General features: G+C 35.5%; 1 protein-coding gene across 1 annotated transcript in view; it reads left to right on the top strand.

The window, feature by feature from the left end:
* Positions 1-27168, top strand: part of ABCD3 (ATP binding cassette subfamily D member 3) — a 76905-nt gene extending 49737 nt beyond the window's left edge. The window contains exons 9-23 of the mRNA XM_061121335.1: positions 1616-1758; positions 5182-5251; positions 7457-7526; positions 7618-7715; positions 7828-7919; positions 9529-9620; positions 9707-9770; positions 9887-9950; positions 15136-15213; positions 15315-15380; positions 15476-15565; positions 16045-16164; positions 20998-21102; positions 23474-23530; positions 25587-27168. Coding sequence (XP_060977318.1) covers positions 1616-1758; positions 5182-5251; positions 7457-7526; positions 7618-7715; positions 7828-7919; positions 9529-9620; positions 9707-9770; positions 9887-9950; positions 15136-15213; positions 15315-15380; positions 15476-15565; positions 16045-16164; positions 20998-21102; positions 23474-23530; positions 25587-25664 — 1287 coding nt within the window. The 3' untranslated portion in view covers positions 25665-27168. The remainder of the gene's footprint in view (positions 1-1615; positions 1759-5181; positions 5252-7456; positions 7527-7617; positions 7716-7827; positions 7920-9528; positions 9621-9706; positions 9771-9886; positions 9951-15135; positions 15214-15314; positions 15381-15475; positions 15566-16044; positions 16165-20997; positions 21103-23473; positions 23531-25586) is intronic.
* Positions 27169-27615: the final 447 nt, after the last annotated feature.

Raw genomic sequence — 27615 nt, 5'->3', positions numbered from 1 at the left:
GAAATATGAATGTTTAATTACATTTAGAATGACTATAACAGTTTCAGTAAGATTTTATAATAATATAAATTGTTGACTGTCCCATGAGGTCATCTTATTAGGTCTCTCTGACATTTGTGTTGGTAAGACCTTTAAATGTTCTGAGTATTCTTACTGAAGTCTAACTTTAGTCATTTAATATGTAAGATTATTGTTATATATTTATAACACAATCATATAATAATGTGGTTGTTTTATGTATACATATGTATGTATATATTTTTATATATTTTGTGGTTATTAATAAATAATTAATATAGTGATTTTTGTTCCATTTCAAAACATTGGGGAAAGTAGTTTTTTAATTTTCTTGTCTATATTCTTAACCTTTTGATACCTCATAAGCTGGATTAAATCATTTTTATAACTTGTTTTTACTATAAATAAGTAAATAGTCTTAATGCCTCTTATTGGTATAATTTTTTATGGTACTTATTAAATGTTTGTAACACTTAAGTATTGTATTTAAAAATGTCTCCATATATTCTTATTTTCTGATTTTGTGTTTCTTAGAGGTAGAAACTATGCTTTAGTTATTTCTTTTGTCTGTACTTCTAGTAATTATTGAAATACATTGAATCAGTCACATTGAATTTAAAAATAATACACACCATATTCCATTATAATACACACTATATTCCATATACACTGTCTGAATAAAAAGATGAGTAAGACACAGTTCCTACTGAAGTGGAGTTATGATCTGGTGAAAGGATAGATAGTCAAACAGTTGTAATGGAGAGTGATAAGCCCAGTAGTGGAAGTGTGAATAATGTCTTTAGTGTCCAGAAGAATTGGAGGTGATATTGGTGCTGCTTTGAGGATGAGTCAGCCTTTTCTAGGTATGTCAGGCTTGGTAGACAGAAGAACAACTTCATTGAGTAGCGTGTTCAGGAAGCAATTTTTTCATTATGGCAGAACATAAGGATATGTATGGGAATGAAGAGTTTGAAAAGGCAAGCTTGAAGCTTCTCTCCTGGAAGGGTCGATGCGTATGGAGGTACTTTACCACATTAGGAAGTATGGCAGCTAGAAGCAAGACGCCAGAGGAGGGAAAGACAAATTGAGCTCATTTGAGGGAATTGAGCTTGAGGTTCTACAGAGAAGATGTACAGTAAATATTTGGAAACAGTATCTTGGGTGCTTAGGAGTGATGGGATTTGAGGTATAAATTTGGGAGGCAAAGAGAGCAAGAAAAGGAAACCTCAGGCAATACTAATGGTCAGTGAGATGGTGAAAAAGAGTTCTGCAAGTTATTGTGGAATCGAGAATATCAAGAAGAGTTCCGTCAGAAGAGTTTTTAGATGCTGTAGAAAGAGTAAGGACTGCAATTAGGAGTTTTTAAATGAGCAAATTTGGGAGAGCTGGGGGAGAGACGCATGGTGGGAGGAGAAGTAAATGAGTAGTAAAAACAAAGAGGCCCAGTGGGTATCTTCTTAGAAAAGAAACAAGGGGAAAAGTCAAAGGAGTGATTTCTTTGAAAGTAACTGGAGTTTACTATATATTGGGCATGTTGCATTCAGTGAATTTATTGTATCCTCAATCTTTGTATATCTTTCTCTTCTAATAATATCAGGGCCCAGCAAGCATGATGGCGTACTTGCTTGTTTCTGGGCTATTCCTAACTCGAATTAGAAGACCCATTGGTAAGATGACAATAACTGAGCAAAAACTTGAAGGAGAGTATAGATACGTTAATTCTCGGCTCATCACAAACAGGTAAGGACAAATGTATTAAATGTATTTAACTGTACTAAAAATTCCTTTGTGCAGATATTGAAGTCATGTAAAACAACTTCAAAAATCTAGTAACACTGTTACTGAAACTATGTCTCTGTGTATTTACTTCTTTTGAAAATATACATTATGAACGATATTGGTTTTATTAAGTAGTTATATTAATAACTACATTTCTAACCCTTTTTCTTATTAACTATTTAGTATCCCTGATTGACCTCTTCATGTCTTCTGTTGGCTGATTTTCTGTTAATTTCACATAAAGCAAAGTCAGAAATTTAAATTCAAATTTACTTACTTCTTCAAAGAAAATTTTATCTCAGTTTATTCACAAGTATTTTTTGTTTGACTGTATGTTTGGAGCACTCAAAATTAATGCAGCCTCGTTGCATGTGTCTCTGTCCGTTTTCCATACATGTAACTCCATGGCTGATTCATGTCAATGTATGACAAAACCCACTGCAATGTTGCGAAGTAATTAGCCTCCAACTAATAAAAATAATTGAAAAAAAAAAAAAAATCCAAAGTAGGGAGAAGTATTGGGCTTTAGAGCCAGCCTGCCTAGTTGCCAAATCTACCTTCTCCACCTGTCAATTATATAATATATGACTTTTGGAAAGTTGTTTGTAGTTTCACTTTTCTTATTTATACTATCTAATACAGGGTTGTCATGAGGATTAAATATGATATATACATAAAACTTCCAGCACTGTTTTTATTTTTATTTTTTTTCCCATTATTTTTATTAGTTGGAGGCTAATTACTTCACAACATTGCAGTGGGTTTTGTCATACATTGACATGAATCAGCCATGGAGTTACATGTATTCCCCATCCCGATCCCCCCTCCCCCCTCCCCCCCCCCACCCCCACCCGATTCCTCTGGGTCCTCCCAATGCACCTGGCCCGAGCACCTGTCTCATGCATCCCACCTGGGCTGGTGGTCTGTTTCATCATAGATAATATACATGCTGTTCTCTCAAAACATCCCACCCTCGCCTTCTCCCACAGAGTCCAAAAGTCTGTTCTGTACATCTGTGTCTCTTTTTCTGTTTTGCATATAGGGTTATCATTACCATCTTTCTAAATTCCATATATATGTGTTAGTATGCTGTAATGATCTTTATCTTTCTGGCTTACTTCACTCTGTATAATGGGCTCCAGTTTCATCCATCTCATTAGAACTGATTCAAATGAATTCTTTTTAACGGCTGAGTAATATTCCATGGTGTATATGTACCACAGCTTCCTTATCCATTTGTCTGCTGATGGGCATCTAGGTTGCTTCCATGTCCTGGCTATTATAAATAGTGCTGCGATGAACATTGGGGTGCACGTGTCTCTTTCAGATCTGGTTTCCTCAGTGTGTTTGCCCAAGAGTGGTATTGTCCAGCACTGTTTTTAATGTGTAGCAGGTACTCAATAAATTTTCTCATGTATTGATGATGTGTCAACCTTAAGTCATTTTGAGGGTCCTAATATTTATTTACTACCCTGTTGGCATTACAAAATTATTTAGAAAATGGTCTTTTAAAAGTTCCCTCTTCCTTTATTTCCTTCAATTGATAAAACAGTACATACTGGTTTTAAATAGGCTTTTTGTGTTGTAGGGAGGCAGAAGAATAGAAGGTTGTGTACAGAGGTGATTTGCCAAATGAATGAAAGAAGTATTAACTAGGATGTTTTCCAATGCAAGAAACCCTGACTGGGGTGGTTCCAACAATAAGAAAATTTACTACTTCACATGGAAATTCTTAAGATGGACCAGCTCCAGGCACAGCATGATCAGGGTGTCTGGCTCTCCTTCTGACTCTGTCCTCCTCTATATGTTCCCCTTTTCCTCTGGCTAATTCTTTTTCTGATCACAAGATGGCAAAAGCAGTTCTAGATCTAGATCCACCAGCCCTCGTCCCCTGCTAAAAGTCCAGAAACAAAAGCAGGCTACTTTTGCTGTCTCTTTAAGAGTGGGAATCCCCCACAACAGACGTTCTTTTCACATCTCATTGGCCAGAATTATCACTAAAGCCGTTACAGCAAAGTCACTGGCTTGGATCAGTTGGAACTCTTTCCCCTTTGGATGGGGGCTTGAGGCTATTCCTCAACCATTTGGGTGCCTGGAAAAGGATATAGAACTTTAAGAAAATTGGGTTTCTCTTAGGAGGAAGGATCTGGAAGAGAAAAGGTGCTGAATAGGCAGTTGTTGGTATTTTGAAACTTCTGAACTTTCAGGTTTTAAGTTTAGGGTAAAATGTTCAGGAGAAGTAGAGTTCTCACCTTAGCTTTCTCCAGGAACTTAAATGTGCGGAGGAGGCAGAAGGCATTAAGAAATTTTTGGTACAGAATTGTGTTAAACTAGGGTTCTGATACGCTGGGGCTCTCTGTTATTGCATAAAGGAAACTGCGAAAGGCTGGTCAAACATGATGCAACTATATGGAAAGTTAATTTACTTAAAGGTGTTGAGGTAAGGGCTACCTTGTTTTTATGATGAAAAAAAAAATACAGGTACATTTTAGACTAGAATATAAAGTTCACATAAATTTTTGAGGTGGAGGAAGAGACTTTTAAGAAGTATTGTGTGTTTTAACTCTGCCTTCTAGACTCGTATGTAAATCTTTTGTTTCCTCTGCTGTAACAGGTACTTTGCTAGCTAGGACAGTTTGCATCATTCTGGGTAGAGTAGAAAACTAGATGTTAGGGTCAGATACAAGTTATAATCTCAGCTGTTTAACTTGCCAGCTGCCTGACTTCTGCAAATTAACTACACTGACCCTTTCTTCACTCATAAAATGCCCTTTTTTCCTTAGTTAAGATTCTTGTGGCCCCTGTGTACCCATTCAGATCAGCTCAAGGAAAGAGGAATTGTTGTGAGGATATGGTGGTGTTCCAAGAATAAGAACAACTGTGCAGCTAGGCCTCCTGGGAGCTGGCAACTGTCAGGCGGGCAGGAATTAATTTGTTTTTCTGTCCTTTAAAGGCTATATGTCATGCATCACTACCTGTTTTTTTCCTACCTCTTGTTGTCTCCTTTCCTTTCTGGCTGGATCTTGACTCAATTTGTAGTCTCAGATGGCTGTCCCAGTCCTGCCTTCCTATGTCATGGCATCTTCCTTCTTGTTTCTTTATTCACTTTTCTCAGAACTAGCTCAGCACATCTTTTCCAGCCAGGCTGCCTGTGGGATATGCAGCTCATGTCGGTGGTGCAGCCTGTGATGTGGTCAGGTGTGTGTCCCAGTGCTCTGATCAGTTGAGCTATGTACAGATCATGGCTTGAGAAGTACCCAATAAACTGTTAGTCACAGAGTGTCCATTTATATACAAATAGTTAGTCAATAAATATGGTATTTTAAATTATTTTCTAGGCTTAAGTGACATTAAAATTAATTGCTAAATTATTTTCCTTAATAGTGAAGAAGTTGCCTTTTACAATGGAAATAAAAGAGAAAAGCAGACAATCCACTCAGTCTTCCAAAAACTGGTAAGATAACATGTTGGAGGCTCATGTATGTATGGAAAAAAATTTTTGACCTATGCCAGGATACATATATACCTTTAATCTTTAAAACATTTATTTTTAAATAGCTATAAAGAATTTTTATGCTGTGTTTTCCTAAAAACTATCAAACCAATATGTTAAGCTGCCCAGTTATAAAAATGGGTAGATTTATTATGGGTAGATTGTCAGTGTATTTTTGAAGTGGTTACTTAGGAGTCTTATTTAATGATCAATTTAGTGATAATTACAGAAAGAATTTGTTCCTGTAGTATTTCTGGGAATACTGTGAGCGCAGTTCAGCAAATATTTTCTGTAGTGGGCAAGATAAGTACCATGTATGGTTTAGGCTTTTCAGGCCCTATGATCTCTCTTGCAACTATTCAACTCTGTCCTTCAAAGTAGCCATATGTAAATGAATGGATGTGGTATGTTCTAATAAAACTTTATTTACTAAAGTAAGTGGCAGGCTGGATATGAACTGTGGCTCATGGTTTGCTGACCCTTTACTTAGAATATAAACATTGTTTCTTATGCAAACTGTATGCAAACTATGCTTCAGTTTTTATCTACTTGCCACGTGGAAGATTTTAATTTAGTTAATTTTGTTGATTATTCATTCAGAAGATACGGAGCACTATCTAAGGTGTCTTGCTTGTCCAGGTGACAGTGTGTGTGATGGACCAAATCCTGCCTTTAAGAAGCTTACATTTTAGTGGAAAGTTTTGAAATCAAATACCTATTTGAGGTGATTTTTAAAGGTTAAAGAAGTTGTTATTTTAAATTATTTAAATTAAGGTTAAAGAAATTGAATTTTTGTCTTTTTTATATTTAACATGACTGAAATTTAATAGCATTCACTGATAAAATGCATTTAAGGTAATTGTCTAAGGGACTGCTGTTAATTAGCTCACTCTTCACATGGCTTGCCCATGCTTATGCATTAGAGTTCAGCCCCAAAGTTAACACCTTTTGAGGCCATGTCTTCTTTGATTAATCCATCTAAAATGACCTTCACCAGTTACTTCCCATTTTAATGATCTGTTTTTCTTAAAAGCGTACATTACTATTTGTAATTATCTTGTTTGCTTACTGGTTGTCTTCTTCATTAGAATGTAAATTCCATGAGCTCAGGAACCTTGTCTGTTTATTCATTGTTGCATCTTCATCATTGAACTCAGTATGTAACATCTGGCATTCACTGAATAAATGTTCCAGCCATTGTTCTTTTGTGGAAGATATTAAGAGCAAGCTACCTTGTACTCAGGAAACCGACATTTTAGTGGGGGAGACAATAAACAAGTAAACAAATATTTTATATGCTTTCAAGGTCATAGTGAATTCTGTGACCAAAAATAAAATGGGATAAAGTGGTAGTGATGGGGGCTATTGCCAAGCAATTTAGGATAGCAAGAAAGTCTCTCTTGAAGGTGGCATTTATATCTAGAAAATCAGTAAATCTAGGAAACAAGGCAAGGAAAGGCTTGAGGCAGAAGCTTGTTTGAGGAACCAGTATTTCTGGAACTCAGTGAGAAAGAGCAAAGAAGTAGATGAGGTTGGAGATAGAGCCCGGTGGCAGATCATGCAGGGCCTGAGTAATCTGATAGATGAAAAAGTCAAGAATATTAAAAATGCAGAATAAAATACATTTTTAGACTTGCAGTTTTGGGATAATGCATGCTGCGATTAAAATTACAGACTCAAGCTGTGTGGCGTTACATTAGCACTTGGCTCAAATTGAGTGTAGTACAAGTCTTAGAGAAAGACCAGGTGTTTCCGGCTAAAGCAAAGCATTGAATGCTATTTCCAGACAGCTAGTGTTTCACCTAAATTTTCTTTCTGTTTCTGTTTTTTGTTTGCTTTGATTATTGATCAATTTTTGCATATATGTATCTGACAGTATTATGAATACAGTATCACTATACTATTTCATGCAAGGGACACCACACATATTCTTTATGTTTTCCACTGTTTGCAAAAAAATGGATTCATGAAGGCTTTGTTTCACACCTATTCTATGATCAGCGTTGTGCTCAATGAAATGTGATGTATAATGTAATTGGAAATTATAGATACTCAGTAAATATTTGTTGAATACATAAATTACACAGTTTCTTTTGTCCTCATGGTAGATTGATTTTTCTTAATACACTGGAAGTATATATATTTTTTGTTTTTGCTTTCTGTCAGGTGGAGCACCTACATAATTTCATTTTGTTTCGGTTTTCTATGGGCTTCATTGACAGCATAATTGCCAAATGTAAGTATGCTTTAAAAGAGATAGTAGAATGGAATTTGTGGGGAAAGTGAGGTGTCATTGATGTTTTTCAATCTTAACTGTTTGGTTTCAGATCTTGCCACTGTGGTTGGTTACGTAGTCGTCAGTCGTCCTTTCTTAGATTTGTCTCATCCTCGACATCTTAAGAGCTCACATTCGGAACTTCTGGAGGTAAAGTGGTAATGGTAGTCAGACTCAATTGAAATCTTAAATATAAAAATTTTAAAAAGCTAGTTTTAATCTTTGAAATACAAGTGAAAACTAATATTTCTTTCTATTTCAGGATTACTACCAAAGTGGAAGAATGCTTTTGCGAATGTCTCAAGCTCTGGGTCGGATAGTTTTGGCTGGCCGTGAAATGACTCGATTGGCTGGGTAAGTTAAGATTTGTTAATACAGAGCAACTGCAGAGAATCTTTTTTTTTAAATGTTATCCTTAATGACTGTGACCAATTGAGGTTGAGATAAGGAGCAACTGAATCCCCATATTTCCTACTCTTGGAAGCGAGTTTTGATAGAAAATTAGGAAGATTTTTTTTCTGATAGTGTACTTTTCATGTTTCCTTAAGATAGCTGTTTTGAGCCTTAAACTAGGTTAGTTGTTCTCAAGCTGTCTGCTCTGTGAATACTGGTATTCAATAAGATGGGAAATGTTAGATCATGACAGTCTTTCCTTAATTTACAGAAAATTAAGTTAGTGAATAAAATTTTTTCATTTGGACTTTTTTGTCCCCTACCATACTTTTCTTCCCCTTAGGTCTTTGATACTGGTAATGCATAAGCAAGGATACAGTTTATTTTAATGGGAAAAAAAAAAAAAGAAAAGTTACCTTGTGGTAGCTCTAAGTTCAGTTGTAAACCGGTCAGGGTATCTGGTAAAATTATTCTTAGACCATCAAATGGAATTAAATATTTCAAAATTTCAAAGTCTAGTTTAAAAGACTTGATATGATATTTAACACAACACATAATATAAAAAAGCACCTTAAGTTTCAGGTTATCTAAAGAAGTTGAATGACTTTGGATCTTTTCCAGGCCTGTGATTAATTTGCATATTTCCTCTATTCCTTCTTCTTTACTCCTTTAGCAGTTAAGGTCTTCATGACAAGATAGAAGAAGCTGTAACTACTGTGAGGAGTCTTTCTTGAGAATGCTGACTTTCTTCCAACTTGTTAATAACTTCCTCATGCCTTTACGTTTCCTGGCATAGAGGATGCTTCCATTCCTTTAGGAAGTTTCTGCTTGTTATTCACAGAACAATACTGTTTGCTTTTCTGGTTAGAGTGATTTCTCCTCGACCATCATGCCATTCATACTTTTCAACTTCTTGTCAGTAGTTTTGATTTCTCTCTTATCACCACAATGATTTCTCTCTAATATTAAGAACACTTCATCTTTTCCCCTCTTCAGAGGAAGAAGGAGCAGGATCTCCCCAATTCTTCCCTGTTTGCAAGAAAGTAGTCTGCATGTGGCATACTTAAATGATGTCCTCATAGAGAGAAAGGCCAGCTTTATTCAAGGCTGTGTAGCTCACCCCAGCAGGAACCCAGGGTTCGTGCTTCATCAGCCTAAGAAATGCACTAGTGTGTGTCCTTTTTTAGTATTTATTGGAAAATTCCTTGAAGTTCTAGTGGCAGACAACCTTCTTGACTTGCCTATTAATAACGTCAGTATCTGTTGAGGTGGGATCCTGAGACCTCTTTTCTTAGTCCCATCTTCCTGCTCTCCTACTAAAGCATAATAGTAAAATGTGTATGGTTTCACTGATACTTGTATAATATCACTAATGTTGGTGAGACCTCTTTTAAGTGATTTCATTGAAACTACATAATAAGTTTAGAAACTTAAGTCAGGTTTGTATAAAATAAAAGAACTTAATGTTACATGTCAATTATATTCAAATAAATAATAAAAATAAAAGATAAGATAGCCTTTGGAGTTTTGATTATGGCTTTCTTTGTTTCTTTTTCTTTTTTAATTCCAGCTTTACTGCTCGGATTACAGAATTAATGCAAGTACTAAAGGATTTAAATCAGGGCAAATATGAACGCACTATGGTCTCACAACAGGAAAAGGGTAAATATGAATGCACTCAGTCACATAAGTTTTTGCTGACATGACTTGATGCTTTAATACTTATTTTTCCATTTAATGTGTTGAAGGAGCACAAGACATTCCCTTGATACCTGGAATTGGAGAAATCATCAATACAGATAACATTATAAAGTATGTTCTTTAGCACCATAAACATTTGTTAAACTACACATTAGCCTTTCTCTTTCAGCTACATCTACTTAGTGTTTAATGTCAAACTATTCTCTTTTTATTAATTTCTTCTATAGATTTGATCATGTTCCTTTAGCAACGCCAAATGGAGATATCTTGATTCGAGACCTTAATTTTGAAGTAAGTTTTTACATGGTTATATAAAAGCTTAAATCATCTTCAAAATGTGAACTGAGAAACTGTTGTCTGAATGTTTAAAAGAATTTTAAGGCTTCACTTAGTCTCTGAATCCACAAAATTGCTTTAAAAAGTAAGCCTTTGTAAAGGAGGACTGCCTTGGAGTAAGGTAGTTACAAGGTATTATAAATTTCCAGTTACCAGATAAATCAGTACTAGGGGTGTAATACACAACATAATGAATATAGAAACAAAATATAAAAACAATACTGGATGTTATATTTGAAAGTTGTTAAGAGAGTAAACCCTAAGAGTTCTCATCATACACACACTTTTTTTTTTTCTGTTTCTTTAATCTGGCATCCGTATGAGATGTTCACTGAACTTACTATGATAATCATTTCATGGTGAATGGGAGTCAAATCACTGTGCTGTATACCTTAAACAGTACTGCATGTCAGTGAGATCTTAGTATAATTGGAAGAAAAAGTAAAGAATAAGTCTTTGAAACAGAAATCTATTTTTATTTGACAGGACTTTAAAGTTTCAAATACTGCTATCAAAAAATCTTTTTGCAAATAAAGTCCCTTTCAAGAAAGCCACAGAAGATATAGATAATTGGAATCTTCACTGTAAGATGAATATTTAAACTTGCATATATAACATTAGTCTCTTTAAATCAAAATAATTTATGAGTTGGTATTGTTTTGATGGTACAGGAGGATCCATACCTATAAAAACAAAATATGGTTTTTTATATTACTGATGAAAACCATACGAGGCCAGCACAATAGCACTGCAGATTGCCCCTCACCCAAGGCACAAAACAGCTTGAGCCAAGTGAACTGTGATGCTGATTCAGAGGAGTCTGTTAACCAAAAGAGCAGACCAAATTAAAAAGCCAAACCAAAACATGAGAATTATTGTATGATTTTATAAGATTCTCACAGACCTAGGGGTTATTCTTTTGTTTGTATCTATTGTGACTTTATGAATAGTTCACATCTGAAAATCTTGAAGATAGTAATCAATGTCTGTCACATGGGCTGTCTCTCTAGTTCCAGATACCATTACTCTAGAATTAACAGTGTCCAGTAGAACTTTCTGTGATATGGAAATGGTCTGTATCTGCATTGTCCAGTATAGTAGCCACATGTGACTATTGTACTCTTTTGAAATGTGGCTAGTACAGTTGAGGAACTGAATTTTAAATTTTACTTAATTTTAATAAATTTGCACTTAAATAGCCACATGTGACTAGTGGCTGTTGTATTGGAAAGCACAACTCTAGAATTCTTCTCCACATGCCCTATGTTCATGGCCCTCTGTAATTTGTGTTGTATATGGAGATTATTTCCAACTGCTTGCATTGAAGAATGTTGTCTGATAGTTTACAAAATAGAAGTAGAGTTATTGGATTTGTTTTCAAAGTGTTATAAGTAAGCTTTTCTACTTTTAGCATGTATATTTATTATGTACGTCTCCACTTTCTTTTTAAAAAACTATAAAACTGTGAAGTGTTAGTTTTGTAAAGTACTTGGGACTTACTCAGTATTGAATATTATATATTGTCATGTTTGTTTTAAAGCCAGGAAACACAAAGGGAAGTACCGAAAATGTGAATATGGTTGATAAATGTTTAATGGCACAAGTATTACAGAAGTGTGTTTTTCATTTAGCTCTGGGTGCTACAGTCAAACAGGTTCCGTTGGCAGAGTACATGGCCACCTACAGGGCTTGGTATCAGGAATAAAAAGCTCAAAACCCCATCTTTGATAGATTTCCAGTAGCCCCTTTATTGTTATCACCCACGCATAGAAAGAGCCATGAGATTTTCTCCGCTGAAGAATCCTCTGGGCCCTTTCTCCTGCTTTCCCTTACTTCTGTCTTTATGCAGACAGAGAATACACCAGCGGTACCGATGCACACCTGTCTTGTGCCTAGTGAGGAGAGATTTGGGATCTGTGTGTACAGATACGTGGAGAAAATAGATCATGATTTTGGTCTGCTCACTTTGTCATAAGGTGACCACACTACTGCTGTCCTTTTCATTCTAGTCCAAAGCCCTTCCCTTTAAAACCTTTATATTTGAATTTTAGTATACTCCTGGCCAGTCCTGGTAACTTCACTTTTTTTAGCCGCAGAGAGGCCTTTACTTTTTTGCTTTTATTTTGGTTTCATTTTGGAAAGTCTTATTTTACAATCTGCTTGTTTAAGTTTTTTCACTCTGTGATCATATTCTATACTGCTCTTACCTGTTCTATGATTCTTGTATGGTGTTCTTTCCACTGGGAGCTTTCTTTGACATCTGTCCTCTTGGTCCACTGTTAAAAGCTTTTCTTCTGTCTGTTTCTGACTTAAGATATTTTAAGTTAGATTTGCCTTTTTCTCATTTATTTTGTCTTTTCCAACATTTGTTTAACATAGTTTTTTTTTAAATTCAACAAACACCCTTCTTTTTTTTTTTTGTAGCATCTGATTGTTTTCTCCCTATCCGGCTTGCTTGAAAATAAAGAAAAATACGTGGTTCAAAGCATTCATTGCCCTAGTAAAGCAATCCAGGATCCTCAGTAATAGAGTGTTCTTAAGAACTTGGTTTTCAGTGAAAGTTATCCTTGGCTTTTAGTCGTAATTCAGTCCGGGGGGCGGGGGGTGGGGGGAATGAAATACGGTCTTATAACTCTTTAATTTGGAAAAATTATCACTGGCTTACCATGGCTGATGGCATAATTAGAAGTTTTGTCCAACATTATTATTACCGTGGAGTAAAGTTAATGCTGAGTCTCAAGACTTTTGTCCATAAGAGTATTTAAGGATTTCAGTAACTCTAGTGATTATTTATACACATCATTACAAACTTGGTTTCTAGGTTTCCTGGCATGTTGCACCAAATAATGTGGAGAGCTATAGGATGGCAGTAAAAACCACAATAAGTAGTTAGGTGCAGGAAAAATATACTTATGGCTAACGTTATCTAGATAAATCAGAGTGATAGGGATCCATTTAATTAACAGTTCTCTGAACTTCAGGCACTCCTCAAGGCATCACTATTATAATAGAGTACAGTTATTATATATAATGTATTATTAGGAATATTCACTATTTTCAGTTGTATAGAAGCAAGAAGTATGTATTTAGAAGTCCCATCAAAATGACTCTCTAGTTTCTCAGAAAAAGAGACCGCTCATCATTTGGAAAAGTCATTCACAATAGCTCCTTCTGTAATATTGATGTGCATAAGTTGTGGCATTTTGTTAGAGATCAACTGTGGTAAAATACACACATCATAAAATTTGCTGTTTTAACTATTTTTAAATGTATAATTTAGTGGCATTAAGTATATTTAGTGTGTGGTGCAACCGCCACCACTGTCTTCACAGCAAACAGAAACCACCCATTATACAATAGCTCCTTTTCCTCCCCACCCCTCAGTCCTTCGTAACCTCTGTTCTACTTTCTGTCTCAATGAATTTGCCTGTTCTGAGTACCTCATGTAGATGGAGTCATCATATTTGTCCTTTTGTGTCTGGCAGTTTTTGCGTAACATCATGTCTTCAGGTTGATTTATGTTGTGACACATACAGAACTTCATTCCTTTTAAGGCTGAATGGTAATATTCCATTGTATGTGTAGGCCACATTTTGTTGCTTCCACCTTTTGACTGGTGTGAATAATGCAAGTGGCTCGGTATATTACATCAGGAGAAGCTCCTTCAGTGGCTTACAGTGCCCTGTAGGATTTGCCTGTTACTACCCTGCCACCACATCTACCTCTCTGAGCTCAGTTCTCCCGTTCTTCTCTCCTGCTCTTTCTTCTTTAGTAGACTCCTCTCTGATTTTTGAACAGGGCAGGTGCGTTCCTGCTCAGCTTTTGTAGCTCCTTTTTGTGGATAGAAACTATAATGATCTTCCTCCAAATAAGCTTCTAGTTTACTTCTTTCAAAAGTTTTGCCCAGTTGTCATTTTCAGTGAGGCCTGGCCTGACGAGCTTAAAAATGCAGCACCCGGCCCAAACCCCTAGGTTTTTTTGTTGTTGTTTTTCACCTTGATCTGTTTTACCCCCATTCTACTTACTTTCTGACATACTGTTTAATTTACTTATTTATTGTTCATGTTCCTCATTGTATGTGTCTCCCACTAGAATGTATACTGGTAAGGGTAAGGATTTCTGTGTGTTGTTGTTGTTGTTTGGGGGTTTTTTGGTCTCTTTTACTCACTAATATGAGTACTCATAAAGTACTCATTAAGTACTCTTTTACTCACTAATATGTCTGTATTGCCTTAGAACAGAGCCTGACACTTAGTATTCAATACATATTCATTGAGTTAAGTAATAGGAACCTAAGACTCAACAGTTTTTAAAAAGGCAGGTCCCGCTGCTAGGGTACCTCATCTCTGATGTCTTTCCTGCTGTGCTCCATTGCTGTGAAGGCTAGAATTATGACCCAGGGTTTTTGATTCATCACAGGTTTGATTAACTCACATTATATAAACTTAGAACTCAGTCCCTCTTGACATTTTTGCATTTAACTTCCATCTTTGCATTCTTGCAGAACAATTTGGTGAACATATAAATATTTATAATATACATATACTTCGATGCAAGTTATAATTTCTAAGAATCTGATCTATAGAAATATTTCTCACTAGTGTATCGGTTTGCTTGCTGACTTGGAGTTTCATTGCAGTATTATTAAAAAGCAAACAAAATGCAGATGACCTAAATACTTAACAAAAGGAGAGTATTTGGATAAATTTTGATACATCCTTACTATGGAATACAGTGCAGGCATTAAGAAAAGAATGGGGAGAATATGAATATATCTGTGATAGATTGTTAAATAATAAGTTATAGAATAGTATATATAGTACAACTGCATTTAAAAAAAAGATTGTGTATATACACAATTGCTGTTTTCAAGAATTCAAGCTTTAGCTCTTTGTATTCTGATTGAGATTTAAGTTGATGTCAATCAATAGTGGTTTTTAAGTGAGGGAAAGAAGTGACTGAGTAAAAATGGAAAGTAAACAAAAATAAAAGGCCTCTTCATCCATACCGTACACTGCCTCTATCTAATATCACATCTGTAGACAAAATGGAAAGCTTATCATTAGCTTCTTTGACTCTAAGGAAATGTTCATTGTGTATATGTTCTATTTAATTAATTCATAGACTGATTTTTTTTCAGGTTCGATCTGGGGCCAACGTTCTAATCTGTGGTCCAAATGGCTGTGGAAAGAGTTCACTTTTCCGTGTTCTTGGTGAAGTAAGTAAAAACTGGCCTTAGGATTTTGCAGTCTTACTTTGCCTTATCATCTATACCATATTGTGAAATTTACAACTGTTCCTCTTCTTCTGCTTTTATAGTTATGGCCTCTTTTTGGAGGACGTCTAACTAAACCTGAGAGAGGAAAGTTATTTTATGTTCCTCAGGTAAGACCTTGCTTGAGCTATTTTATAGTCTTTGGTTTAAAGATCTTTTGTTTTTAATAAGTTTACTCTAATGATTTTTGCTCTTTTACTATCAGAGACCTTATATGACCCTTGGAACACTTCGAGACCAAGTGATATATCCAGATGGAAAGGAAGATCAGAAAAAGAAGGGGATTTCTGACCTTGTAAGGAAATGTTTATATACTAGATTTACTGAAAACACTCCATTTCAGAGTCTTTATCTTAATCAATTAAGTATTTTAGATGCCAAGTGGTTAATCCTAACCTTTTGTAAAGACTTCTAAAACTTTATCAATAATTATAACTTTACAGGTTGTGGTAAGATGTTAACCATTTTGCTTAAATATGACTGTTGAATGTTTAATGTCATCTTTACACTATTATTTGTTTCCCCATTGTCCTCATCCCTTAATTGTACACAATAATGTTATTCTTTTTAAGTGGCTAGATTTATTTTGTCAAAATTACTATAAATAGGAAGTAAAAGAGTTTTTGGTTTACCTTTCACATTCTTTGGTGAAATGTACCTTTTTTAGTGATATTGGCAATAGAATTATAGCAATTCTAGTTTCAAAAATAAAGCAAGACAGAGAATGTCGGTTTATATTAAACACGATTTCATCTTTAATCATTTTGCTGAAAGGTGCTGAAGGAATACTTAGATAATGTCCAGTTGAGTCATATCCTTGAACGTGAAGGTGGCTGGGACAGTGTTCAGGACTGGATGGACGTGCTGAGTGGTGGAGAGAAGCAGAGAATGGCGGTGAGTGTGCTCTGAAGACCCTGCGTGGCAGTGCAGCTGCCTGCCTGAAGTCCGCTCTTAGAATCCAGCATTGTGACAATCAAGGCGTACCGCTTTATTAATCTTTTTATTTATCAATGATCATGGGATAGTTGTTTATATGATAATAAAAGAATAATCTGCATGTAAATTTAGAATTCTGAAAAATTCATAAATATTCCCTTGAAAGGAAAAGATGCAGATCCAATTATATACCATTAATCTGTTTTTCTAAAAGTTAGGGGAACTTTGTAGCACATTGGTCCTGGTTGGGTTGTGAGATCCCTTTTAGTACTTTTTTCCCTGTAGACATCTCTCTGTCTTACTCAGGCTGTTCTCTCTAAAGTAGCTGAAGGTGTTAGAGGTGTTAATTTTATTTTCTTTTTATTCTTTGTTCTGTTCTTGCCCTTTCCCTCTATCACTATATGTATTCTTGTTTCAGAGCTCAATATTTACTAAAAGTTACTTAGAATTTCAAAAATTTCCTAATATAAAAATATAAAGAAACATTTGAAAGGAATTGTTTTACTTTTTCTATAATTGACTAAACTTATCCCAATCCAACATGGCTATAAAACACAGCATATTAAGAGTGATTCGTGGAGTCCTCTGTAAAGAGGGATAACTTTTAAAGAGTCATTTTCTAACTAGTACCATAATTTGAGCAGATCCAGAGGAATTTTGGAGGGAGGGAGTGTAAATTTTGTGTAAATTAGGGAAAACCGTAGCCAAGGAAACCTAGCAAAAGAGTTGACATATTGCTAAATTGCTTACTCTTTATCTTCAGGTTATATTCAGCCTTATGGTTACCTCCCACTCCGTGAGGAACGTTTTGCATGTTGTTTTCCCCCAATTTATACCCATTCTTTATGAACTTAATATCAACCTAATATTGTGATTCATTTGGCTAGTGCTATAAGGTGAAATTAATCTAGACTGATGAATAAATCATGAACAGAAGAGAGAGATCAGCCATTCTCAAGGTAGATATTGGGCTGGGGGAGTGAGAATTTGAAGTGATTGGGCATTGAGTGATTGGGTGACATGTCTCTTTCCTTCATTACACTCATTTGGGTCCAGCACCATCAGCCAGGGTTGCTCCAAATAATATTATAGATTGGTCTGCTTTATTTCTTTGACTCATAGTCATCTTTTCTGCTCCACTATTCTTTCTTTAATATTTATTTGGCTGCATGAGGTCTGAGTTGCAGCAAACAGGATCTTTAGTCACAGCATGAAGGATCTTTTTTAAGTTGCAGCATGCCAACTCTTAGTTGTGGTGTGTGAGGTCTAGTTCCCTGCTCAGGGATAGAACCTGAGCCGCCTGCATTGGGAACGTGAAGTTTTAGCCACTGGACCAGCAGGGGAGTCCCTCTGCTCCACTATTCCTTCCTCTTCCTCTTTAGTGATTTTTTTTTTAAATGAAAAAGTATATATGATAGAAAAGTTGAAATATTTATAAAAGTATGAAGAAAGGCCCAAAGCCTCTTACCAGAGATTCCACTGTCATAAGATTTTTAGTGTTTTTTAAAGTCCATTTTGTAATTATTTCTTTTACATTATTGGCAGCTGTTCCTGTTCCTCAAACTCACTGAGATCTCTCTAATATTGACCCATTCCTTTTCTACAATTGATCAGTTCCCTTTTGACTCTGCCTTCTTTCCCATCCGGCAGACTTAATAATCCAGGCCCTGGCACATGGGAGGTACACAGGAGATATTTCTTAAATGAACAAATGATCTCTTCCCCTTAACTTCCTTTTTCACTTTTTGTTTTCTCATATTATTTAAATATTGACCTAAGAGCAGTTTGCCTTGGCATTTTTGTGCATGGACTTCTGAGCACTGCTGGAAAAAAAGTCAGAGAAAGAGATGGATTGCTGCCACTGCCCTTCCATGGTTTCCAGTCTTTCAGGCACTCACAGCATGTCTTGGCAGTCATTTTACTGATTTTTGTCCCTCTGTCTCATTTTTCATGATAATCATATGAGAACTACCAGTTTCAGGCTTTCTACCCCATTATTACCCCACCACTCTCAGCAGAATAACTCACCTCCTGTTCCTTAAAGAAGAAAGAGAAGCTGTTATTTCAGTTAAGAAACAGCTAATTTTTATTGAGTGCTTAATAGGTGATAGGCCATATGCCAAGCACTTTACACAGGTTATCTCACTTCGTTCTCTCCGCAGTTCTGTGAGATGAGAGCTATGAGAGTCCCATTCCACAGAGGGGATAGAACTGTAGAACAGTTAAGTGGCTTGCCAGGCAAAGATATCTAGTAAATGTTACAGCTGGTAGAAGGTGGTGGGTGGCTTGCAGTATGACTGCAGTGTTCATATTCTTCAAAATCTCCTTGTATTGCAATACCAAGTGGCTAACCACATAGTAGGAGAGAGAAAGACACATGATGAGAAAATTTCCATATAGTGTGATAAGTGTGGAGACAAAGGAATGCAAAGCAATCCTTGGGAACGCAGAGGAGGGGCATTTGAATGCTTTCAAATAACCACTCCTCCTAATAACTGCACTGGGCTGTCCTGAACTCCTGTTTCCTCTGTTTCTGGAGAATATGTCATCCTTCCTCTTGAGAAAGCCTAAATAGGCTAACTGTTTCCATCTGTGTTTTTGGACCCTCCCTCCTCCAACTTTTATCACATCCCTTTCCTTCGGTTCTGTACCACCCTGACACACACACCCACCTATATTTAATTTCTTCTAGTTCTCTTTCAGAAAGATATTTTCAGGTCTCTGTGATCTAAAAACCAAACTCTCCCTTAACCAAAGGTCCCAGGTTGTCTATACCTTTCATTCTCTGCACAGCTGAACTTCTTGATAGTCTGTCGTTGCTGTTTCCCCTTCCTCACCCTTTATAAATAAAGTGTAAACTCCCAAGAAAGCTGTTTTGGTTATTCATTGATCAAATATTTGAATATCTGCTATACTATACAGGTGTTAGGTATGCAGTAGTCATTAAAATGGAATCTTGGCTTTTGTGAGTGTTACAGCCTAAGGGATAGATGAAGAAACAGACAATGTAGTTTATGCTGTGTGAAGAACTACAGAGATGTTACAAAATGGACCCACTTGGGTTGGGAGGGATCAGGTAGGTTTGTCTGAGGTGACGTTAAGCAGAAGTTTGAATGATAACAAGGAGCAGAGTGAGGCGTTTGAGACACGAGGAAAGTGACATGTCCTAAGCCTCTGAGGCCTGTGACACCTTGTCTCCTGGTCGTTGAGAGGAGATGATGGTGCTGGAGTGTTGAGGTTAGCAAGTGAGTAGGAATATGGTTGTGCAGCATCTTGTAGGTCATGGTAAGGGGTTTGGATTTTATTCTAAGCAAAATGGGAAGTCATTGAAGGGTTTTAAGTAGAAGAATGAAATTCTCACATTTCTGGAAGATCATCTCTGATTACATGGAGAATTAAAGAGGCACAAAGGAGGAAGCAGGAGGCTATTTGTGGTTATCCAGGCAGAAGATTGCGCTCTGGGCTGAGCACATGATTGTAAGCTGGGGGAAAGTGAGGAGACGTCACAGGGCTGACTTGGACTAAAAATGGGGCTTTGGGAGGAGGAGGAGAACAAGGAGGACTGACAGCTTTCTAGCTTGAGCAGCTGCTCTGAAGTGTTCACTATGGGGTGGAGGAAATGGATGAATGGATTTAAGGGGGAAATCTAGAAAGTCCGTTGAGTTTTAGATGTTTAAAGTCTGTGAGTCCTGTAAGATATCCAAATAGATTAAATAGGAATTTGTATGTATCAACCTGGAAATTAGAATAGCAGTATTGGTGGGAGAAATATTTGGGGGAGTTTACAAATGTAAATAATATTTGAAATCATGAGACTTGAAAAGATCACTCAGAGAAACAAAATAGGAAAAAGAGAAGAGGGCCTAGAAATTAACCCTCAGGGACCCCAACATTTAATGGTCCAGCAGAAGAGAAAATGCTGGTAAAGGAACTTGAGAAAACAGCTTAAGACACTTGAAACTCCATGGTCTCACTCTCACTTTCTCAAGGAGGGAATGGTTACCTGAGTTCAGTGTTGCAGAGAAGATAAATTGGGCAAGGATAGAAAGTGCCCACTTTATATCATCGAGATTGGTGTTAGGAGGCAGGTGACAATTTGGAATATCTGTTAGACAATGGGTCGGGATAAATAATCCTGGAAAGTAAAATACATATGGAAAATAAACAGCAACATGTTCAGCATTCCTGCTAATCAAAGAAATGTTAAGCTATAACAGTCTAGATGTTAATTTTCACTTATAAAATTTGCATAGACTTTTAAAAATGAGCATGCCCAATATTGACCACAGGGGTATATACAACATGTGCACTCAAACATTATTGGTAGGAGTATAAATTGGCAACTTAATATTAGTTGGCATTACTTAAGCAACAGACTGCTTAAAAATAGTTTTTGCATCTGAGTTATCTATAGTCTGAATTCTAAGATTTCATTAAAATGTGTATCCTCTAATCTTGTTTAGAGAATTTTTTACTATTAATTTAAAACTCAACTTCATCTCCTTTCAGTCAAGAGCTTTTGCTTTACTCTTAACAGTATTTCCCATGTGTTACATTTTTCCCTTTGCTTGGGAAGACAATGAAAGCAATCAAGTTTCTTTATGTTGTTTTTGTCTCTGAGAAGTAGATTTTTTTGAATTAGAATATATTTCCTTTTTTGTTTACTTATAATATATGTAAACATATAGGATTACATAGAATATAAAGGCATATTTAAAGTAAATCTGTTTTAGCTTACTTATTCAGTAGTGTGATATTTGATTATACAGAGCATTTCCTTTCATGCTTCAGATGGCAAGATTATTTTATCATAAGCCCCAGTTTGCTATTTTGGATGAATGTACAAGTGCAGTTAGTGTGGATGTGGAAGACTACATTTACAGTCATTGTCGAAAGGTAAGTGTGATAAATTCTCAGTCCCTGCTCCCAGTTTACTGTGTCCAACCAAATATCTATCCAAAGAGAAGATTCCAAGTTATGAAGTGACAAAATTACCATCAAAGGAAGGTACCTTGCTTTAATAAAGATTTTAAACTGATAAATAGATACGAGTAGAAGAGAAAATTGTCAGTGAGTTCTGTATATAATTCTTTTTAGCCATGTGTTAGATATAAAATAAATATTTAAATTTTTTCCCCTTTTATCTCATTCCCTATCCTCAGTGTTAATAAACTGATCTTTTCTTAATTTGTTCCATTAGCTTTACCTAAATATTGTTTGTTTTTTTATAAAGAAAATTTAAAAAATTTTTAATTAAAAAAAATTTTACTAATTATTTGGCAACTTTTAATGTATCTATTTTTTTTGTCTGGCCTGGTCAATATTTTACCAAGGCTGCTTTTAGTATAGTAGCCTTTTTTTTTTTTTTAATCCATTTGTCTATACAGATTTTCAGATTTGAAGGTATTAAGAGGTGTTTGTGGAATTCTCTTATACATAAAACAATGTAGTCTCTATTTGATTAGTGACTTAGAAGCTCCATGCAGTTTCCTCTTGTATCTAGCTGTAGGCTGCAAGTCCCCATAAAATATGCAATTCTCCTGTGTATAGATTCCATTTAAAAGAAAAAATTTCCTGTGGGGCCCCCAGTTGATAAATTGTATTACTTTAATGGCACTTGAAAATGGATAAACATGAAATGAGGTATGAACTTAAAACTCATTTACAACTACAAAACCAATACAATCTTACAAATTAAGTACAGAAGAAATTTTAAAACACAGTTTCAAAATTGCAGCATTAGAAAGACATTTGATACTATTTTGCTGAAACTAAACTACTAGTTTGGATTTAATGTGAGATGCAAATATAATATGAGGTCCAGATCTTATGTTTTGAATTTTGCTTGTGTATTTTGACTTAAGTAATTCTCTAATAAAGAATTCCTTCATTCAGTTGAGATCTGATCTCATTATTTTACAATTATGAGAAATAATATCTGAAATAAGCTTTCAAAAATCACATCTGTGTTGCACCATTGAAATATATGTTTTATTAATTACTGACAGTATACTTGTCATGCAGTTTCTGACCTGTCTGATAGCCTTTCCTTTGGCACCCGAACTTATTACACATTGAAAGTTTTAAATGATACCAGTTTAAGTCATCACATGGTACCAGCAGAAGTGTGTACACGAACTTGGACACTTAAATCTCATGATAGAAGTGATAAGAAGAATATACTTACCCAAATTCTTTTTAATTATCAAAATGAAAATAAGATTTGGAACTCATGGTGGAGATTTCCTGGTTACCCTAGCATGTTTCTCAGCCTCGAGAGACCTATGTTGAGAAACAGTGATCCTAGAGCAGGGTTTCTCAGTCTCAGCACTATTGACATTTTGGGGTGGATTATTCTTAGTTGTGGAAGGTTGTCCTCTGCTTTGTGGGATGTTTGGGAACATTTCTGATCTCAACTCATTAGATGTCTCTAGCACTGTTAGTTTTGACAATCAGAAGACCTTGAAATGTGTCCCCTGCCTCTTCTCCCCCGTTGAGAATCACTGATCCAGAGCAACTAGCTACGTCTCTTCATGTTTTGAAAATCTGAAGAATGGTCCATAAACCCTAATTCACAGTCTAAAATCCAGTAAGCTTTTAAAACTGAAAAAGATTTTTCATTATTTCATGGCAAGCTTACTGGGTAGCTAGAGCTGGCCTGAACTAATAGAAGATTTTTAAGCCCTTTTATTGATATTTATCTTACTGAATGTCCATGTCCATATGTGTTGCTGCAGAAACATTGATGTGTTTAATTTCAGAATTCTACCTCAGAACCCTCTCGGAGTGGTAAATGCTGCTTTTCCAAAATCTAAATTCTAAGACATGTTCCAAAATAAGGGGTTCCAGTAAAGATATTACTGTATTTGAAAAACAGATTTACTGTAGGCAATATTATATTGATTTAATTTTCCTGATTTTGACCTTTTGCTATTTTTACCATCCTTATGCTCTTTTCATATATTTTTCGCAATAAAATAGAAAATATGCTAGGATATATATTTTGTGCCCAAAACAAGATAATACACTTAATTAAGCTAGTAACTGTTAGTTTAGTTTTTTTTCTTTCTTAGACTCTATTGATACTTGTTAGTTTTTATTATGTAGTTGATGGCCTATACTTTGTGTTACTTTAAATATTTGGTATCAGTTGATTTTTAACCATAGCTACTGAAGCCAGTCATCTTAACAGCTTAAATTATATAGACTAATTTAATTTGTAATTCTGTGTTATTGATGTAAACCTAAGTCATTTTCCTTGTATTAGGTTGGCATTACCCTCTTCACTGTGTCACATAGAAAATCTCTTTGGAAACACCATGAGGTTTGTATTTCTTATATTGAATGGTATAGTGAGAGTTTGTTTTATTTTCATATATGAATATAGGTGATTATGACTTTAGATTTCTTGGTGTGTGTTCCATTATAGATATATAATTTAAGGGGAAAAGGTGATTCTAACTCATTGCTATAAAATAGCATTTTTATAAATATTATTGTAGTTGTCAATTTTGAGGGCTATAATATATATTAATATGGATAGTCTTTAGTTATATAGGAAAGGTATTAGAGAACCAGTTAATGATCCTCCAGTTTTATAAATCACTGTTACATAATACACTGTTACTGACTAAAATGTACATAATCTGATCATAACCTTTTCTTAACCATTCTCTATTGACCAAAAAGAAAGAGAGTCTTAAGAAGGATCAGATGGCAAAAAGTTTAGGGATAGCTTTAGTAGACATCAGGACTACAAGGAGGAAGCTATAATGTCAGCGTGTTTATCATCACACACTATAATAAAATAATAAAACAGACTTCATTAAGTGGTCACTGTGATCTACACAGGTACTGCAGTGAGATTTACAGCAGTTCAGGCTGGCCGGCAGGGTCATAGTGCCATTCTCACCATAGCAGTTCTTTCCCTCTCCTAGTGTAAAGTGATCAACCCTGAGAATAAACCCAGCTTAGTTCATTTTTTCTTCCTTTCCTTTCTTTTTTTCTTTCTTTCTCCCTGCTTTCTTTCTCTCACTCTCTTTCTTCCTCCTTCCCTCTCTTTTTTTCTCTCTTTCCTTCCTTCCTTCCTTCCCCCTTTCCTTCCTAAATGATACAGAAATTTCAGGTGAAAGAAAGGGTTTGAGAAAAATTGGAACATGATAAGGCTATCTCGTCCCATAAAATACACCTGATTGAGCTCCTTTTTTTAAAAAAAGCCAAATACTGGGCTAAGTGTTATGAGGGAGACAGAGTACTGTCTTTGCTCTCAGGAATATTATGGTCCAAACAATAGTGTACAGATGGTTAAAGGAAGATCATGGAATTTGAAGTCAGAATACCTGGGTTCAGGCAACACTGTTTCTGACAGTGTTTCCTTTGTATAATAGAGTTACTGATCCTTGCCCAGCTGTCTCATAGGTTACCATGTGGATCAGACATAGCCTGTATGAAAGTTCTTAATAAATTTTAATGAAATTGTGTATAGCTGTTGACTTTTAAAGATAGTTTTATAATGGCGCATTATAATTTTCCCATTTTTGTTAATTGAAAACTAACTGGATATCAAAGTAGTTAAAAATATATCCAAGCCTTTGTGTTTTCACAGAAGTTCATAAACGTTACAACCATGGGACAGTGCAAGGACTTGGCTTTCCCCTTGCCTCTTCTCCTGGAGTTGGAGACAAGTAGCAAAGTAACCACCAGATCAGTGCCCATGTGATGGAGGGGGTGACACAAAGAACTGCAGTGTTGAGTCCAAAATAGCTTAAAATAACAATATAGAAAACTGAGAAAAAGAAGATCTTTTTAGTAAACAGAAAACCACTAAATAAAACAGAAGGCTTTGTAGCTGCTATCCTAAGCATCTTTGTAGGATGGAATTATATGGGCTCTTTTCCTCCTTTGCCAAGTCAACAGAGGAACAAAAAGCCTTAAGTCAGAGGTTCCGAACTGATCTGGGAAACCGGCTAAAGTAAATGTTTTAGAGGCTGTCCTGTCTGATAGGCTTGCACATATTGCAGCTGCACCTCTGTTGAGCAGATCCTTGGTTGTGGAGTGACAGAAGCATTCTGATTAGTGGGATGCTTACAGACTTGGTCTCTTTAAAATAAATAAGGAAGTCTGGTGTTTTAGTTCTCATAATGGAAAGTGCTATATCCGCTATGAGCAGAGGTATTTTGTGACTTTTTTTAAAAAGAGCAGACTTCGTCATTTAGTCTCTCCTTGGAAAATGGTTTGCATTTCTGAGTATAAACTTTTGAAAATTTTAGTGGCTTAAAATGATTGTTTCCAGTCATTTTCTTGTATGATAACCTCTACATAAATTCCTGACTGAAAGAAGATTTTCAGTTATTGATTTCTTTCTCCCTTCTTTCCCATAGTACTACCTGCATATGGATGGCAGAGGCAATTATGAATTCAAACAGATAACAGAAGATACAGTTGAATTTGGCTCCTAGAATCTGGAGAACTGTATTGTACCAGCTTCAATGAAATAATTACAGAATATAATTAGAAATACAGAGTACATTGTAAAATAAAGTTGAGCTTGTTTTTTAAGACAAAGCAACAAATTAGGTACAAAATAATCAAGAACAAGTTATTGAAACATTTAATATTATATAGGATATTGCTAATTGTGTATATGTTGGTTTAATTATTAATATGTACTAAGAATGTCCTTATTCTTGTGGTTAAAAACCTGCCTAAATTAAATTGGGCTTAAATCAGTATAACCTGATTCATCCTGGGATGTAAACCATTTGAAGTCAGCTACTTTGACTTTTATGGCTCTCTTTTCCTTCAATGAAGAACCCTATTTAAAACTGGGGTCATCACTTGTCCTGTTCTAACCAGAGTCTTGAGTTTCATTTTCTTGTGTCCCATGATAGCAGGAAACAAATCACAGTGTTCTATCAAAATGTGCATCTTGGCATGATTGCGTTTATGACGCTGTGGCAGATTCCATTGGCTGCCGCAGTTATCCTCATTTCTGGCATATGTCATGGGGTACACTGGACTCCAGGAAAGCCATTTGAATTTTCTTTGCCTAAGTAATAAATATGCCCCTCACAATCTTCAGTATTGAGTTGTTTTGGGGGTTCTTTGTGATGATGCAACGAAAGTACATGTGCAGTCTTGCTTTACAGGGGAGGGTTACTGTGTTTCCACCTAGTCTGCTCAGTGATTGGGATATTAAGACACAAAGTCCTTACGTGTCAAGTTCAAAGTCTTCTAAGATTTTTAGAATTTTTAATGAATTGAGTGGATTTGTGTATGTTAGAAGCCCATTCATTAGATGCATGGTGGTTACATGGTGTTAAACTCCAGGTGAGCCATAAGAATGCACTACATGAAGTGAAGCACTGAGTATGCAATGTTATCACTGTCTTTGACCGTGATTGTATGTTTAAGAAATATGTTATACAATTATGCACGTGGGTGAATTATGTTTCCTGAGGCACTGGTTTATCTCTGTGAATCTTTAATAACTTTTTTATATTTGGGTTATTATATTGAACTCTATCCTAAGAGAAATCAATTTTATCTCACCAAACCACCATTAATGACTGTGTGTATTACTTGCACAGGGAGAACTGCAGTTGAGTCTTATCAATAAGCTAGATATGAAATCAGTTTTATCAAACTGGGATTCAGAAAGGGGCTTTTTATATTCTTGTTTTTGCATAACTGGTTTTGGTTTTTTTGCAGAATTAACTCTTAAGAATCACCAACTACCGAAGTAAAACTTGTACTGATTCCATAATACATAACATTCAGTTTTTACAACTTCTGTTTAGCAAACTTGTATACTTACTTATTTTCTGTTCAGATTAAAAAAGAATCAGATATCCTATACAATCTTTGCTCATTCTTTTTATTCTGGTACATAAATCCTAGATAGTTCATACAGAGTTCATACAGTCTTGACTTGAAAAATACAAAAATAAAAATTCAGAAGCCCTTTTTGGCACCCAGTGTCTCATTTTCAAAAAGTTTTGTCAAATGTGGTTTTATTGAAATGAATTCCTTTTTTTAGAAAAGTCATGAAAAAACTTTAGGGGTACTTCACAAATGCTGCCAAATAGTCAGGGGACCTTGAAAGATCATATCAGTCCTAGGGAAGATTTTATGACATGGGGAAGTTTCAGATTATCAGATTTCTAAGTTACCCTAAACCTACTAATAGAAGTATTTTCCTAACTGCCCAGTTATTCCTATCGCAATAAAAAAAAAATGTTTCTCCTTGATTTTTTTCTTCCCTATAAATTAAAAATTGCCTCACCTCACATTTGAGGTGTGAAGAAGATCCCTTCCCTGGAGAATCACCATGTACATTAATTTGATAGTTCTAGGAAGGCTTACACTAAAGGAATCCAGTGTTTCCAGGATGTGATTGACCATGGGACA

Source organism: Dama dama, chromosome 20 (genome assembly GCF_033118175.1).
Source record: "Dama dama isolate Ldn47 chromosome 20, ASM3311817v1, whole genome shotgun sequence".
NCBI classification, from domain to species: Eukaryota; Metazoa; Chordata; class Mammalia; order Artiodactyla; family Cervidae; genus Dama; species Dama dama.
This window is presented reverse-complemented; position numbering and strand designations above follow the sequence as displayed.